This window comes from Xiphias gladius, chromosome 16 (assembly GCF_016859285.1).
Source record: "Xiphias gladius isolate SHS-SW01 ecotype Sanya breed wild chromosome 16, ASM1685928v1, whole genome shotgun sequence".
In the NCBI taxonomy this organism is placed as follows: Eukaryota; Metazoa; Chordata; class Actinopteri; order Istiophoriformes; family Xiphiidae; genus Xiphias; species Xiphias gladius.
Genome location: NC_053415.1, coordinates 25,105,149 through 25,123,625, shown reverse-complemented (window position 1 = coordinate 25,123,625; position 18,477 = coordinate 25,105,149). Strand labels below are relative to the sequence as shown.

General features: G+C 43.3%; 1 protein-coding gene across 2 annotated transcripts in view; it reads left to right on the top strand.

Moving 5' to 3' along the window:
- Positions 1-18,477, top strand: part of itgb5 (integrin, beta 5) — a 44,576-nt gene that overhangs the window by 2,315 nt on the left and 23,784 nt on the right. For both annotated transcript variants that reach the window (XM_040148159.1, XM_040148160.1), the window contains exons 5-11: positions 856-1,024; positions 2,465-2,626; positions 4,799-4,894; positions 5,005-5,094; positions 6,180-6,314; positions 12,227-12,401; positions 13,545-13,799. In XM_040148159.1, the coding sequence (XP_040004093.1) occupies positions 856-1,024; positions 2,465-2,626; positions 4,799-4,894; positions 5,005-5,094; positions 6,180-6,314; positions 12,227-12,401; positions 13,545-13,799 (1,082 nt within the window). The remainder of the gene's footprint in view (positions 1-855; positions 1,025-2,464; positions 2,627-4,798; positions 4,895-5,004; positions 5,095-6,179; positions 6,315-12,226; positions 12,402-13,544; positions 13,800-18,477) is intronic.

Below are 18,477 nucleotides of genomic sequence, written 5' to 3'. Positions count from 1 at the left end.
GACGCGGGGTTTACCGCATGTTTAAATTGGGATTGTGCTTCTGGACTAAAATTCAGATGGAGAGACAGATACTTTTATGCAAATCCAGTTTAGAAGTAGTGGGATCTCATATTGTAGCTCTACTAACTAATAATTAGATTGACGAGACTAAGAACTGCTCTTAGGCGACGTGAATGATGCAGTAGATGAAAGGGAAATCCTGAAATAATGATTTACTCTAAGCCAAGGAATTCTGTTTTTGGACCTTCGTGAATCATGCACCGTTGCAAGAATGAGAGATTTTTTCATATTTGAAAAAGCCGAGTGAATACGCAGTCCCTCAAAATGGCCCCTCTCCTCCCACGCTCCTCTGGGTTCTTGATGAGGACAGCCTGAAAGGGAACAGAATAGATAAAGGGTAAAAAAGCTGTGGCACACGATGTTTGCCCTGGAGGTGAGGCTGCACTGTGCTAACTCGCTGCCCGCCGTCGCGCATCACTTCCCATCTAGGTTATGGCCTGGGTTGTGTGTGTGTGTCTGTGTGTGTGTGTCAGTCACACACACACAGTCCAGCACGGCAGGGAAATGTTAAAGGGATAGATGACAACATTTTGACCCCTAATAACCTGTCTCACTCCTGCCATTGCTCATCCCCATTAATACAAGACAAGAAAAATTACTTACTTTTTAAGACTTGATGCAAAGTTTCCATTTATCTCGTTCAAATCAAGTCAGCTTCACCATGTTTATTTTAAATAAATATGCATGAATAAAGACAGATAAAACATGGCCGAACCTTTTGTGCCGCTTTGAGTATTGTCCCGTTGTGACGTTCCGAGGAAATACCTGGATCTCCGCTTCTCTCACCCTGCACAGATACAAACTGTTCCCCAACTGTGTCCCCACCTTCGGTTTCCGCCACATCCTCTCGCTGACGGACAAAGTGGACCGTTTCAACGAGGAGGTGCAGAAGCAGATGGTATCTCGCAACCGGGACGCACCGGAGGGCGGATTTGACGCCATCCTGCAGGCCGCTGTTTGTAAGGTGACGAATGTCTCATTTCTTAATCTCTTTTTCCAAAAGGGGCTCAAATTCATCCGCTGTTTAGTGCCCTTTTGAGATTCTGTGAATGCTCCCTGTCAATGAACCCCGCCTTGGCCGCATTTAGTGACGGCACGCATTTGGTTTAGATGGAGGGGAAAGCCGCTGTGAAACCAGGGAGATGCCCCCGTGACAAGCGCCTGGCCTATTTGCTTGTTAATTAAAAGCACCATGGGGGATAGACAGGAAGTGCAGTCTGGTGCAGCTGGTTAAACATGAGGACGAGTCGCTCACAGGCCCAGTCTTATCCCCGTTTTCCTCTCCAAATGTAATTGTTTTCTACAGGAAGAGAATGACTCCCCGCAAATAGCTGCTGCCTTGTAATTTACTCGGGCTGCACTATTTCAAACACACTGGTTAGGCGACCGGGCTGATCCAGTTTCATTCAGTGTTGGTCAGGTCAGACATTTGACGTGAAGATAATTTCAACATAAATATATGACTTTAAGTAGTAACATTGGGTCTAAAATGGCCATGAATGCGTGGATCTTACTGAGGGAAATGCTAGAAGCAGACAAATGTTAGATTTTTCATCTCTTATAATGTAAAATTCCCGCTGGACATTTTTATAACTTCAGTTTTCACTTGGCTGGGATGGGTTTTTTTTTTTTTTTTTTTTGGTGGTGTTTGTTTGTTTTAATACACATGCCTTGTCCATGAGTTGGACACAGTTTATTTTTCTTGCAACATAATTGTTTCCTTTTTTACCGCAACAACAGGAAAAAGTCATCAGTCTGCGTCGCGCCTAGATGCAAAAGCTAGGCCTTCTCTCACAGCATGTTTTCTGTTTTGCTAAAAAGTGTCTACAGTTTACTCCTCAAAGAGGCCTCTGATAGGAGCACAGCTCTGGTGTGTACTGTACAGGCCAAGTAATGCACAAAAGGATTACAAAAGCCCTCTTCTCTCACTGGTGGAAATGTTGTGTTTCTTTAGTGTCGTGCATTAGTCAGCACTCTGTTGAGCGCTCACTCTGCTGGTGCCTGTTGTTTCCTACTGATAATGGCCAGACCTTGGCCTGCCACAGAAAACTCTGGCTGTTGTTACACTCTCACTGTTGTTGTGCGGTTGTTTTTTATTGTTGGTTCTCAAGCTTCTGGAAAGTTATATGGTATCCATAATAAGTTTTTAGTTACGTGACCGTGGCTGTAGAACCCAGGATATAAATCCATTCACTAATGTGTTGATATCTGTACTGAAATGTACTTCACACACAAAGGCTGCAATGACTTCTGCAAACCATATTTAGGTGTAGTCCTAATAATAAAAACAAAACAAAACCATAGTAGAATAGTAGCACCGTTAGATTTTAATCACCCCACACAAGCAAGAAAGATGCAAAAAAACATCTCTCGTGGGTCCTAACGTGCTGCACCCCGTTAACAGGAGAAAATAGGTTGGAGGAAGGAGGCCTACCACCTGCTGGTGTTCGCCACAGACGACGTACCTCACCTTGCCCTGGACGGCAGGCTGGGAGGCCTCGTCCAGCCCCACGACGGACAGTGTCACCTCAATGACAAGAACGAGTACAGCGCCTCCACGAAGATGGTAAGAAGAGCCGCTCATTCTGCCGTTTGTCTCACAAAGAAAGCAGTGTTCAGGGTTTGGCGCAGTACTTCATATCAGAGGTAGGCAGACTCAGCCCAAATAAAGACACCTCTCCTATCTCTTTTTTTTTTCCTAATCTTTCAAAAAAACAAAACAAAGGGACACAAAAATGTTGTTTGGTGTTCCAGTACGCACAAATGATACTTCAGGGAACAGCTTAACAACATTAACAACAGCAGCTCCCACCACCCTCCACCTGCTAGCACAGGAAAATAAAAGAGAGAGTAAATCAACAACAAAATAACTGAAACACTATTGACAATGGAAAACTGAGGGAGAACAAACCAAGCAAACAGAAAACCTGTAGCAATGTGTTGTCACGACACATCACATCTTTTACCATGAATGTCTTCTTGCAACAAATATACCGTTGTCGGTTTTGCTGCGCATTTCAGAAATATTCACATCCAGACCCGATCGTGCTCAAAATGCAGCCTTCTTCATTGGTGATGAACGGCTCCCAGGCCTTTTTTTATAAAACTAAACATCTAAATTGCTGTAACTGAATAAAAACTTTGTTTTCCGTGGAGTTCTGATCCAGTGCATACGGATGTTTCGTCCCTCTGCTTAAGAAGAATCCGTCCACTATCATTTCAGAAAATTGAAAGACCTTTATGAAAGAAAACACCGCAGTAACCTTAAGAAAAAGCAATGATATTTGAGAAGAATTCAACCTGAATATCAGTCAGGTGTAACTACTAGCTATTCATTTTAGCCCGAGGGAAATGATCTCCGATCTTGCAGCAGCAAATTCACCCTACGGCTTTTTCATCCCCTAAGAAACTTAAAACCTGTAATTCACTGTAATACAGTACAAATCAGCAATGTTCAATAAAAACCTCAGGTACATTTCCTTTCAAAATCCAGCTGTGAATGGATGTTGGAATTTCCAGTGTTTACTCAGAGAATGACTAGAAGATACGCCTGATGCCCTCTTTAATAACAAGGGGTTTTTCTATGATCGTACGCTAACCTGTTTAAGCATTTCTGGCTCCACGTGGCTCTCATCCACGTCTAGGTTAGGGATTTGATTTCCTTTTATTTCCAATGTGTTAGCTAAAACCGTCCTCATTCCAAAGAAAAACTTGAGTGAATTCAGTTGGAGTAAGATGGGGCATTTTTAAAATGCTTATTTAATCACGGAACCTGAGTGAGAACACATGCCTACGACAGCCTGTGATGGTAATTGCCGAGAGGAGGGCAAGTACACGCTTCCAAACCTGGAGGCTACGATTAACAAACCACAGAGTAGACTGTCGACTTGTAAATGCACAGCTCAACAACATGTAATCGTTCAAAAATGTAAAAACATTTCCCTTTGGCATCTCTGGCTAGCAGCTCTTCCAACTGACCAGATATCACGGATCAGTTTTGATATGAGTTATGCCAATCAAGAGCCAATGGATATTTTTAAAATTAAATTAAGGAAAAGAACACAAAGAAAGTCTTTCAATAATCATAAGTTAGTAGAGTGTTGGGAAATGCCAGGGGACTAACGCTATGAAAGATGGACCAATATCATGTGAATGGTACTCTGCTCTCATTTAAAAGGGGATTTTTTTTTCATTTGTTTTCCTGGTTTATTTTCCTCTAAAAGCAGAATTTCAAAGGACAAATTGATAGCCATGTTTATCATATAAGAGCTACAGCTTAGGACTACTTTTGTAAAAGGAAGGGATTTATCTTGAACACGCTTTTATCTTTGATTTAATTCCTATTACGCCTTAAACAAGTTCGAATGATTTCTCTTTATGTTTGTGGGTCACATTGGTTCACAGTTTCTAGTAAGAGCATTGGATTGGTAATTGACAACAAACCAACAAATGTTTTTGGTTTTTTTTTTCTCAAATAGAAACCTCTAAAGGGACTATATTGCATCCAGCGAAAATAACCATATCTCAAAGTGCGATCTGGAATGCTCAGACTCTTTATTTGTGATACTGTAATGTGATAACACAGGCTTTTCTCAAGAAATAACACACAAAATGACACACAATAACACAAAACTGGGGTCAAAAGAGCGTCAACATCCGTTAGCTAACTTCAGTACAGCAGTATAGTATGTGTAGACAGAAATGCACAAATTGCCTCTTGCCATCTCTCTCTCCACAGGACTATCCGTCTCTGGCTCTTCTGGGGGAGAAACTGGCAGAAAATAACATCTTTCTCATCTTTGCAGTCACTAAACGGCTGTACGTTATTTATAAGGTACTCTGAATTTGCCCTTTTATCTTCCGTCAATTGAGGACAACAAACTTTTTGCGTTCCTTTTTATATTAAAGCAACTAATGCTGTCTCCTATGTGTAACTTTGCAAAGAATTTTACCGCACTCATACCTGGAACCACAGTTGAAATCCTGGATCAGGACTCCAAGAATGTCATTCAGCTGATCATCACAGCCTACAATGTAAGTAAAGAAAAGTCTGTGCTGCTACGACTGTCGGCGTGGTATTTCCTGTTAGTGTGTTGTTTGAGAGTCAAGTAACAATGCGGAGGGATTTGAGAAGAAAGATAAGAAGAGGGGGCAGAGGAAAATTCTCTAAGTCTTCCCACTGCAGCGACACAGTTAAGTCAGCCTTTCCCTAAAATGTTTTTCCTGTGTGGGTGTACGGATTTTTCCTCGCCTCAGCCAGGAGGAGCAGCATCTTGTTTTGGCCCATGGCAGTCTATTCTCTGCGACAGACACTTGTGTCAAACGCAGACTTGCCATGCTCAGTGTGTGGGAGCGAGCTTGAATGAAGTGCTTTGACTAACGATCTTATTAACATTCCAGCTGCCACGTTATATCCACCCCTCTGGGGTCGTTAGATGGATAGGCTTTGCCAAACACTGTGAGGTTGTGTTGTGTAACCAACTCATTTTTCCTCAAGTTTGACTGTGGCGCAAAGCTGTTGCTTGCTGTGATTGTGTTAAGGGTCATAAAGGTGTAAGTATGTGTGAGAGAGAGCGAATGATGATCGCATGATCGCCCCGGTGCACCAAGTACGATTCTGATTTAGCCTTGGCGCAGTTAAATCACAGTAAATGTCCATGAATGACTACAGACGGGGTCCTGCGAATGTTGCACGGAGGCAGATGCAGCTGGCATCGCAAACAGCCGTAGTATTTCACATCCACAAACGTACAACCTGCATCCATGCATATAACTTGTGGTTGTGGTAAGATTAACGATAGAAATGAGCCCAACCAGGGCAATGCATTTCCCCCGTGTTTCACTCTTTTCCACTCTGTTACTCTACCAGAGTTACAGCCATGAAAAGAGAGACTGAGGCGGTTTTAATAAGTGTCTGTGTGGGAGGTTTCATGTTAATGTTGCTCCAGTTTCAGGACATGGGAAAGTGTTTATGTGCACACTGGCAACTGCTAGAAATCCTCCCTGCCTTGTTACAGAGAGATCCTGTAAGGATTTATTTTACTATGCAAGAAAAGTGATCTGTTTCAAGCCCCTGGTTTACCAACCACCTATCAGCAACCTCTGTGTGCTCTTCTCAGAACATCCGTTCTAAGGTGGAGTTGACGGTATGGGACCACCCAGAGGACATCAGCCTATCCTTCACCGCCACCTGCCAGGATGGAAAACCGCTGCCAGGCCTCAGGAAGTGTGCAGACTTGAAGATAGGAGACACTGTGAGTACCTGTCCAAACTTCCCTCTCCCACTCACCTCACATTTTAAATGTTTCATGCATCCTGCCGGCTGAGGAAAATTGCAGTATTCTAGCAGACTGCTTGTCTTCACCGACCTCATTTAATGTTCTTTTGAGTTATGAAAAAATGATCAGTGGCTTTAAGATCTCATGTCATCTTCAGGATGCCTGTTTCTGAATGAATCTGACTTTCTATGACCGGATTTTGCTAAATGATCTTCTGAAAGCAGCGGCCTGGTTTTCAGTTTTCGATTTTGACCTATGAGCCGTTCAGGGTATAGCTCTGTCCTGGAACGCATACACTTATGTGACATTTTTTTTTTTGTGAATAATGATGCCGTTTGCGTGTAAATAAGTTTGCTTGTAGTATTGTCAGTGCATAAGGTAATTGGCTCCATTCTATAAAGGTATTTTCGCAGCAAACCTAAGCACCAGTGCAATGGAGTTTGTGTTTGTGGCATGAAAAAACATCAAGACACAGGATAAAAAGTCCCTGGCTTGTTCTGCTGTGGATCAAATCAGCGTTTGTATTAAAACTGGAAAACCACCGTTTGAAAGGTTGAAGGATTCAAGCAGTTGGAGGTGGCGACTTGCATTTCTGCTAGAAAAATATTTATTCATGTATTTTTGAACGAATTAATTCTTTAAGGTTGGTACTCTTGTTGCTACGTTCATATGCAGATACACAGTATATTTTCCCACATGCTTACAGCAAGTTATGTAAAAGAGATGTGTGTGTGAATTCAATAAATTGCTCTTGATCTTAGGATTGAGGTAATGTGTTTCGGTTGGTGTTGCTACTGTTGATTAAAAAGGTCTAACCCTTACTGCTTTAGAGGTCAGCAAACTGTCTTTCTGCTTGGTGAAGGCTAAAGATGTTAGGTTAGGTGTATGTGTGTGTGTGTGTGTGTGTGTGTGTGTGTGTGTGTGTGTGTGTGTGTGTGTGTGTGTGTATATATAATATAATATAATAAAAAAAACTGGGTATAGCTATGACAACCAGCATGTTCAGCCATCCAGTCAGCCCAGAGTCCAGTCAGAAGACCACAATCTTTAACAGTTCATACTGTAATCAGAAGTGAACAACAAAAGAGAGATTTTCCCACTGATGTATTTAAGAATAGTTAATTGTTACAAGGGTAAATCTGAAGATTCATTCCAATTTCGATTTTTTTTTGGTTGTATCATTCAGCCTCAATCTTTCTTCCCTGCTCACAGTGAAATTTGGAATCAAAGCCATGACTAAAGAAAGTAAGTTGTGACTTGGCAGTCTTGGGCAAACACCTTCTGACCTTTCAATCCTCTTAGAGTGAGTTCCTCTCTGATGAAATCAAACTGAGATGGAGGGGGAGGGAGGTTTATATTGCTTCTCACAGCAACCAAAGAGACACCTGTGAAGAAAAGGGGCCACAGTAATGAAAGTCACTCCGACTGGCTGAGTTTCTGACACTGTCTCGTTTACTCCAGGACACTAATTTAACTGGTTTATAAATTGTGTTTTAGTTCCTAGATAATACTTATGTTCTATATCTAAGAGAAGGAAAGATCCATCTGTCATCACACACCTCTCTTGGCAGAGACTGTTAATTTCTCAGGGAATATTTGATCTTTTGCCTTTCAGCCAGATTCAATCAAAAGTGGATATAGTTGTAGCAAAAGCTTTACGCCTCAGCCACTGTTCTTAGAGCGTGTTCGCACCGACAGCAGCGCTGCAACAAAAGATGCGTGGTCATCCGGGAAAAACGTTAAACCCGACTGACCTTTTGCCTCATAATCATCAAGGTCGAGATTAAAGTCGATTTACCTCTGTGATCATTTTCCAGACACGTCCCATAGTATCTCTGCTGTGCAGTGCTTTTTGTGTCTGATAAGCCTCCAAGCTCACACATGTGTTACTCAACCTGACTTTTCTGGATATTGTCATCAGTACCTGAAGCAACATGCCCATGTTAACACACACCCTTGCATTTATTAAGCACAGTTTTTATTTTCAGGCCGAACGTGTCCTTAGAGTTGTCACAGGACTTTGTCCTTTTGCCTGGCGCGCTCTTTAAATCTGCTTCAGTCGCTCAGTTTGGGATTGGGATTGTGGTGTTGTAAATGTAGTTGGTGGCAAGACAGGAAGTGAGGCCAGAGGTAGATGACCATACGAACCTGGATCAAAAACGTCTGAACAACCTGATTATCAAATGATCAACCTCTTACATACATTTGGCTTTTCCCTAACGCAACCCCAGAGTTGACTGAGCCAGTTCATAACCAGCTTCATGATCCCAGCTATCCGGGATCACCTTTGTCAGGCTTAGTGAGGCCACGTGGTCCAAAGAGAGCCAGACTAAGTTGAACTTGCCTGTGATACATGCCCCTTTTTTTTCTGAGATCCCAACCTGGGTATTACTACTTTTACATTCAGATGGCTTTTCTGGGTGGTACTCAGTGGTGGTACTGATGGATGAGAGAGTGAGAGAGAGAACACAGGAGCAGGTAGAGTACATCTTGTACATGATGATGATGATAATGTCTGCATGTCTGTTAGCATCATCTGCATTCAACCCAGCTGGAAAGATTTCTCTCTCGCCGTCTCACTGAACAAAAGCAAAGATCAGGTGGAACAGGATGACGGCACATCTCAATTGCTTTGAATGTAGCACAGACCTCTCCCTGGTGGTCCCTTTGTATTCTATACAGACCTCAATTAAAATTTGTATCAAGCCCTGAATCCATTGAAAATGCTAGTAGGGGGCAGCTTCATACATGCTGTTGCATAGTGAGCTTCAGCGCAGTGGTATTCTTCTGCCAACCCCCGCCCCCATGCTCTTCTCTCAGCTGCTTTCTTTTCGTTGGATGGTTTGGGGATGGGAATGGGTGGTGGAGGAGTTGAGGGTAGTTGAGGCAGAATAACACCGGGGAATGAAAGGGGGCTCATGGGTTGTGGGCCTTGCTCATGTCTTTTATCCTCAGCACTGAAAGGAGGTGGAGGACAGCAGCTCAGTCTGCTGGGTGCCAAGCTTCTCAGTTTTTTGCTGAGGATATGGCTCAGTCCACAGCCCAGGTGTCAGTCACTGCGTCCGTGTGAGCTTGCCATGGAGCCCGATGCTGCATCTCAATGACCTCACACAAAAGTTGGCGGGAGGAGGCCTGTGAAACTGCAAGCCATGAAAGGAATAAACTGGCAGGAGGAGAAATGCCTGCTGCGAGTGTATATAGTTCAGCCGTCATCCTTTTCACTGTAACACTCACGGAACTGTATGACTACTGAATAGGCTCATGCATATGAATAAAAGCAGCTCTGCACTAACATACCAGAAGTCCTTTTATAAGGGAAAAAAGAGAGAAGCAGAAGCATTTGAATTAGGTTATGTGTTGTTTTGTTTGACCTTCTCAATGGATTTTGTCCCAGTTAATTGAATTTCAGGCAGTCATAAGAATTCCATCATCCAAAATAGATTGTCCATGGTAACGCAGATTTTTTTTTTTGTCTTTCATGAAGAAAATCTTTGTGAAAGCCTGTGTGAAACACAGTTCTCAAAGTGTTTAGACTCATTGATGTTATTCTACTGTCTACAAGTTGTCCCACCTCCTTCACCATGCCATAGTACACACCATAGTGTTTGTCTCTTATCCTTCCTCGATCTGATTCTCGTTGAATTACATTACTTGCCCATCTGTGTGTCATAGCATTTTCTCAAAGAGGTTGATCTCCTCACTCCTTCATCCCCCAACCCCCCCCAAGTGTCCTCTACTACGACTTCCTCCCAACTTTTTCCCCCCTCTGTTTTTTCCACAACCTCATAGTTGTCCTAACTAGCCACATGATTGGGTGAACCGGCCTCCCCGTGACTCACATTTACAGTAAATTTAATTATGTCCCTTCGTTAACTGGTTTCCCGCGCAGAAGTGGGGAGGGGGGCAAAGTGATGTAGGCTTTTTTCCTGTATCGTGAATCATCTTGTGTTGTATGTGGCACTGAGGTAAAAACGAATGCCCCACATAAGTGCCCTGTCCTGTGATACTGAGCTAAAATAGATTGATGCATTAGGAGGGTTTTTTAAGCAACATCTAAAACAGTCCATACTGCAGATTGAGCTAATGTCCATGGCTGGTATAGAGGCTGTTTCAGAACCTTTTGGGCCACAGCTATGAAAGTTGGGCGCCCTTGGTTTTGAGTTTGACTGGGAGACAGACAGCAAGCTCTGCAAAAGTCTCAAGAGTAGGGATTTCAGAGTTCATGAATACATCTGGGGCCAGATTGTGTTGAGGTTTTTAGCCATTTCACTGGCGGCCAATAGAGTGAAGACAGGATTGGGAGGTGTGAGTTCTGTTGCATAAGAGTCTTGCGTCAGGATTCTGGACCAGCTGCGTTTCCGTCACTGATGATCTACTTAAGCGGGTAGTCAATGAATTACAGTAGTGCAGGATGAGAGAAGAGGGGGCATGACGTTGGGTCATAGTATGATGAACAACTCCGGCCCCCATTAGAGGTTGTGATGTTTTGCATCGATGCATGACTGAGAACAGGTCAGTGGTATTTTTACCCCTCTATTTAACTTCTGTTTCTCTGTTAGAGTTAATTTACACAGACTATAACAGTGGAGGTTTTACCCAACTTCCATTATTTACAGCTTGGTGTCGGTCCAGTTCATATGATGTATTTATAGTGTGATATTTCCTGGAATGATTAGTTGATTAAAACTTACGGCTGCCAAGGGTTCACTGGCATAGGACAGGCCCTGCCCAGGTTATGACACGTTTGGTCCTTAATTGTAGGAGATTGCAGGGGATAAGGGGGTTGCTCTTTACTTAGCAGATCCAGATCCAAACGCACAAATGTTCTCGCCAACAACAGCAGGTGCTGTGAGGTGTCAGGTGCTTTTGGTTCGAGAGGTCAGTTTGTCTTCTGAGGGTCAAGTGCTTCTAGTCAGATCTTCAAAGCGTAGAGTGTTGCCTCCCCCTCTGTGACAGTTTTGATCTCTGAACCAAAAAAGATATTCAACCTCACTGCCTGCCTGTTTCTGTGTCTTTGTCTGTGTCGATCCAAAAATCACAAGGGTGTGTATAAAAATTGTTTATCTCATATGGATAATAAACCCATAAAGTTTAAATCTGGCCCTTTTAACCTAATAATTATTGTTTCATTTCCAATCCGGTGAGCTGAGTGTACAGAGCCGAACCAGTCGGACACGTGTCACTGTCCACTGTGTGCTTTTCTTGTCAGCGCCCTGTCATACTCTCACACAATATGTGGTGTTGAGTTGAAAACTAAGGTTCTTTCATTATCCAGATTATGCAGGTTCATAGCAGCATAATGTCACCTGTTGTGGTCAAGGCAACATCGAAGAAAAAAAGCACGAGCTCTGCCTTCAACGAACAGTATTAAGGATGGTCGCTGTGATTGAGTAAATATGAGGAAAATACCAGAAGAACAGCAGGAGAGACTTCCTTCCTCAGAGCAATCAAATGGGTGTAGGGGCTTATGTCATCTCCCACGTTTTTTTTCTGAGCAGGCAAAGCCACGTCGGCTGCACACTGTACACTCCTCTTGGGGTTAAATAAGCCCACTGATGTTGACATAACAACACAGGGTCATGTGTAGTTCACGCCGACAGACTAGCTGGCAGCTGCCACGCATTTGTGGGGTGGTTGTGTTTGCTTAAATGAAAAGATGTAGGGTGGGATCAGGTCTCTTGAGAAATATAGGAAACAAAAGATGTCTCAAGATATTGTGGTTCAAAGACTATCTGATGTTGCTGCTGTTTTAAAACTTTAAACTTTTACTTCTCATCTGATCATCTGAACTTGACACGAACCCTTCTTAATGAACAAACAGGGGGGCACTGTGCCAGTTTTTGTCCTTTTTGCTTTGTAATTACACGACGCCGCCTTTTTCTGTGCAGGTTTCGTTCAACGTGAGTGTGGAGGCAAGGAGCTGTCCTCCCCGTGGCGGTGAGCAGAGCTTCACCATCAAGCCGGTGGGGTTCAAGGACCGTCTGGAGGTGGCTGTGGATTATCGCTGCGACTGCGGCTGCAGCCGGACGGCACAAATCAACAGCAGCATTTGCAGCTCCATAGGTAGCTCTGCTTGCAATACATATTTTTTTTTTCGTTTATTTCTGGATATCTTATGTGGATTTACGGGGAGCTAAATGTTAAAACAATAATAAGAATAATAGGCCGATCATATTAGACAAAGCCTTTTTAGCTTTTATATGCTTGTAGGGTAAATTAGCAATGTAAGGTTTATTTTCTTTTTCCCCTGAGATCATGCCAGGAACTTATCTTGAGTGATTCTGAATATTTAAGAATGCTGAAAAAGAGATGTAATTAATCAATGACATTAAAATTTGGGCGAAAACCAGATTTTAGAGCTGGTACTTGCTGCACGGACAATTTGTAGTTTACAATTAATTGTGTGTCTGTTTGTTTTGTTGCGTTAGTTTTATTTGTTTTTCTTTTTACATCAAGGGACTAAGCTCATTTGTGTTTTCCCCTTTTTTTTTTTCTCTTCACTTTCAGTTGTTAAACAGTTATTGGAAAGTTCTTGCAGCTGTAAACACATTCCTGGTCTTTTGGTCTTTTTTTGGTGAAAATTGGTCAAAAAACAAAACAAAACAAGAATGAATGGCCTTTGTGAATTATGTAGGACAGAAAACCGCCCCTGCGCTGCTTCCTGTGGGTTGAAACTCTGATCCAGGTTCTACACTTCAATCAGTGATGTCAGACCTGGTATTTTGCCTCTAATAACTGAGGAGAACTCCTACTTTTCTTAATTGGCTACTTTTTTTTTTTTTTTTTCTTTTTTTCTGCCATGATTATGGAGAGCCTCTCACTTGTGGTTGTTTTTTGAGTTAATGACGGCAATAAAACCTATTTTTAAAGCTTGAGATATATAGACGTTTGAATTAACGAAGCTTTGGAGTTACATCAGTTATAATCCCGTTTTTTGGCAGGAATGCATTAAATAACTTTTGTACACGTTTTAGCTGTAGCGAGTGCCTTAAATGACTAAGGGGGAAAGTGCAACACAAGCGTAAGCTGACCTGAAACATTTCAGATTCGGGAATTACTTAAGGCTCTGGAAGGCTTGAAATGATCATAGGGGCTAGACACTGAATTTGATAGGTGCAGCTTAGTAACCCTGTAGACTAAATTAAGAGGTACACATGGACATTCGTGATCAGTCAGTAGAATAAAGTTAACCCCTTGCTCCTGCAGGTACCTATAACTGTGGGACTTGTCGCTGTGAGCCGGGCTACCTGGGCGCCCGCTGTGAGTGCCAGGAGGGTGAGGCCAGCAGCATGTACCTCAGCGCCTGCCGGGAAGCCGAAGGCAAGCAGATCTGCAGCGGGCGAGGAGAGTGCAGCTGTAACCAGTGTCTGTGCTACGAATCGGAGTTTGGCAAGATTTACGGCAGCTTCTGCGAGTGTGACGACTTCTCCTGTGCCCGACACAAAGGCATCCTCTGCTCAGGTAGGAATATCGTCCACAGACTGCATACTTTTTATTTCCACTGAGGCCGAGTTGGCCTGAGTTGTGTATTTGAATTCTGCTCTCAGGGTGATGTTAAGAGAATACTTGTGTGGTGGCGGTTTGGACTACAGCTGTTGGGAGGCCGCACCCCCTAATGGGCATTGAACCTAATGAGAATACAAGCCGACATCAAACACTCTGTAAACTTTCATGATGTTGAGTCATGTCCCATACCTGCTCTGGGTGGGTCTTTGTACTTTGGCCCTCTCCTGACTCCGCTACAATCACCCCGGGTTTTATTTTTCTGATTGAGCTGAAATGGTCACCTGCAGGGCTGCTGGCTTCGCTCCCAAAAGAAGCTCAGAGGAGCAGCTGCAAAAGTAGTTGTTCAGATGTTCAGCTCGTGCTTTGTTCTGTGTCTGCCTCGGAGGGCATGTTTTGATATTATACTCATCTTAGAACGATTGAAGACCTGAGGGGGGTGGAGAGGTTTATTTGCTGGAAGAGGAAGCAAAGTAAATATCCAGGATGAGACAGATTTAGCATAAGAGATGTGACACATTAAAAACCAACAACACTGAGATTATATAGTAATCCTCAAAGCTCGAGCTGGAGCTCCATTCTGCTGCTCTGTTATGCCACACAGACATAAATATGCTCTGTTTATCAGTGAATCATGTGCCGATGCCAACTTGAAAACCTTGTCCTCTCGCTGAGCCGTCCCTGCTTTATTACGAAGCCCAAAGAGCACCGAGGTTTGGTATGAAAAGGATTGGCAGGTTCAGCTGAGTGTCTCTGCTCAGCTGAACCGAAGAGGCCAAAGCTGTTGTGTTCCCAGAACATCGAGTCCAAGACTCCGCATTCTGGTGCGAGACCTCCTGACTGAGGGGGGGCCCACTGGCTCGTCCCCAAGCCAACAACTGTTCCTGTGAAACCACAGTGAGTGCTTTGTGACAGTGGGGCCAGCTTTGGCGCGATCCCATAACACAATGCCTGCCTCTATTTATTTATACCCAGTAGAAACAGAAGTCTTTCGTTTAGTCAGGAGCAGGGCTGGACACACTGAATGCACAAATGCAGGATGGCTGTTTGCTTGTGCCGATCATCCATAAGCAGTCATTAAATCTTAACAGTCCACTACCTTCTGCTGCTCTTCTCTTCTCTTCTCTCCTCCTTTCTCATCATGGCTGTCCAGACCAAACAACCCCCCCCCCCCTTCCTCTTAATCTGTCGATTAATTAATGTGGAGTGCTGTAAAAACTAATCTGTGCCGGGACGTTTCTAAAAACCCACGGGAAATATTATAAAGGTCTGTTTCAAGCCCCTTTGCTTTCAAAAATATCTTGTAATTGCATCGTGCTCCAACTGAATTCATCATGCTCCACTGAGAGCTGCTGATTTGTAATCTTTTGTCGGGGAAAATCTGGAGTGTTCAGACTGATAAACCGCCTGAAGGCGCAGCAGGTATTATTAAAAAGGAAATCAGCTGGCATGAAATCCTCGGAGATTAGTTTTTCCTTTTTAATCACTCTTCGTCTCCTCGAATGTCTGAAAGTAGTTTTCTCATGGAGCCCATTAAGGTGTAGCGATCATCCTGTAAATCTGAAATGCTGGTCGGAGAGTGCGCCTGGGTCACAGCGATCAGGTTCAGTTCATGACATTTTGATATTTCTTGTAATATTCCCGTCTGGGCCACTCATTAACTCAAAGGCAGACAGTGTGCACTTCTGTCAATGTGACTGGATACATTGAGAAAATAATCAATATAAAAATATATTGTCACACAGTCCCTTGTGATTCGGCATTTCTGCTCTCTGGAGGTTAAAATATTTCGTCATGTATGACCGTTGAAATTGAAATATTGGCACACGTGCTCATGTTGCTTCGTCTGCATGGTAAAAGCGCTCTGAGCTTCATCTGTTTAGTCTTCCCCTCAGCATATGTCAACAGTGTTTTATATGTTTTTGGGTGAAATGCTGTGTAGTTTCTTCCGTTTTATTGCTATATTGTCATTCTGTCAGAGCTGTACTGTTCTCCCCCTCCTCTTCCTCCTCTCCCCCCCCCTCCTCCTCCTCCTATGTTTTGCCTGAGCAGTATTGAACCGTACTTTGCTTCAGTTTAAATCTCAAACTTCTACGGAGTGAAATTGAGTCGTCATGGCTGACCGGCCTCATTTAATTGCGTCGCACACATCACTTTGCTTCATTTTTCACTTTTAATTGATTCCTTTTTCAAACCTCAGGAAACTAAGTTGACAAGACAATCTAAGCTCAAAGTCTACCAACTACCTTTTTTTTTTTTTTCACAGAGCTTTTAGCCGTATCACATGGTCTTCATCACTGGATAGACTTTTCCCCGTTGGTGATATGCTTACACCAAAACTCAGTAGCTGTTGCGATCGTATCAACGGCACTTTGAGGACTTCTCTCAACGGTGAAGCCTTCTGGTCAGTTCTTGACCTTGGAGATAGTAGTTTGACAAAGCAGTACCAATGCAAGGGCCAGTGAGTAGCTTTTCCAGAGCTTAACCTATCAAGGGGAAGGATCTGTACACACAGGAGCTTGAGGAAAAAGATAGTGATCTTACCAGGACTTGATGCTGTTTTGTCAAAGCACATCTCTTATGCTTTTCTTAATCTTTGTGGTATTTGAACAGAGTTCATCATCTTAACACTGTTAAAAGGTCATTAAAGTGTAGTCAGATGAACAACTTGTTACTTTTATTTAAGTGAAATATGGTACCAACAATTTAATTCTTTTCACACAAGGTCTCAGTAAAAACCCAAAGTTCTTCTACACTAAATTGTAGTCCAGTTTCCACTCTTGGAAATCTGCTTAGTTGTCCAATCAGAGTTGAGGACAGAGTGCCAGAAGCGGGCAGCACTCCACGCACCTAGCTGAGGCACACACCTGGGCAGACTGCAGAGGTATAATGTGTGTGTGTGTGTGTGTGTGTGTGTGTGTGTGTGTGTGTGTGTGTGTGTGTGTGTGTGAGTGTGACACGACGCAGCCTAACCAGCCAAAACCACTAGAACACGCCGCTCAATGGTGTGCCTGTCTGAGTTTTATGCTGGTGTAACAGCAGCGTTGCTGCAGGACTGGGAAAAGACAGCCAAAAAATGATTGCAGCATTTTATATATACGGGCGTTCTTTTTTCACTTCCAAGTGAAACGTGACACAGTAAAACTTGATACACCTCAATTTTATTTATACAGCTAAAAATCATAACAGAGGTTATCTCAGGGCACTTTCCATGTAGAGCAGGTCTAGACCGGACTCTCTATAGTTATATATACAGAGACCCAACATTCCCCCATGAGCAGGCACCTGGCGACAGTGGCGAGGAAAAACTCTATTTTAACAGGTAGGAACCTTGAACAGAAGCCGGCTAATGGTTTTTTTGGGGGGGGGGTCTGCCCCGAGCGGCTGGGTTGAGAGAGAGGGAGAAGGGGGGGGCATAGCACAGTAGACGTATAACATAAAGATGTGTAATAATAATGAGACTAATAACTAAAAATAATAATTATAATAATAGAGTGAATAATAATAAAACTAAATATAATAATAGTTGATGATCATAATATTTGAAGCAGTGGGTGGCAGAAGTAACTGCAGAAAGCAACAGGAGGAGAGAGAATAAGTCAAGTGAGAGAGGAGCTCGGTGCATCATGGGAAGTCACCCAGAAGTCACCTAGGCCTATAGCAGCGTAACTAGGGGGTGGTTCAAGCCAAGCCTGAGCCGGCCCTAACCGTAAGCTTTATCAAAAAGGAAGGTATTAAACCTACCCTTAAACGTGGAGAGGGTGTCTGCCTCCCGGACCAAACCTGGAAGGGGGTTCCACAGTAGAGGAGCCCGATAACTGAAGGCCCTGCCTCCCATTCTACGTTTGGAAACTCTAGGAACCACAAGCAAGCCTGCGTTCTGGGAGTGCAATGTTCTAGTGGGGTAAGAGGGTACTACGAGCTCTTTAAGAAGTAATGGTGCAGGGCCATAATGGCTTCGTAGGTGAGGAGGAGGATTTTAAATTCTGTTCTGAACTTTACAGGGAGCCAAGGCAGAGAAGCTAACACAGGAGAAATGTGATCTCTTTTCCTATTCACAATACGATACTTGTGTGATCGTTTACGCAGTGTGTGATCGCTAACTCTTGTTTAGTTCCAGGTCACATCTTTTTGTGAAACTCTGCACCGAAAGCGATCAGTGCATCAGACCAGTGTTGATACGATATGGAGTGTTGCGTAAATCTCCAGCGTCCTGAACCATTCAGTGTGATTGTGTGAGAGATCTGAAAGTTTCTCATCTTTGGGCCTTGAATGTCTCATTATTAAAACAATATTTTCCAAAACCAACATACGGGAATAAGAGAGGGCGAAATTAAGTAAGGCTTGGAGGAAAAGTTCCACAATTTCAAAAGAAGAGTTTGGGATTTTCCCCAGTATTTTTCAAGCTGGCGTAATTTTTTAGTGACCTTTTGGAGGGACTGCTTTATTAAAGCACATCAGCACTGGCTTCAGCTTGGCTTCAACATCCAGCCGGTGGTTGTTGCTTGGTGTCAGTAGACCTCGGAGATATTAAACTTAGCTGCCTGTAAAGCCTGGAGGGACAGTGTAAGTTCCCGTTGACGTCGGGGGGAAGTGAACGTTTTTAAAGTTGTGAATCACAAGATCCTCTTGATTT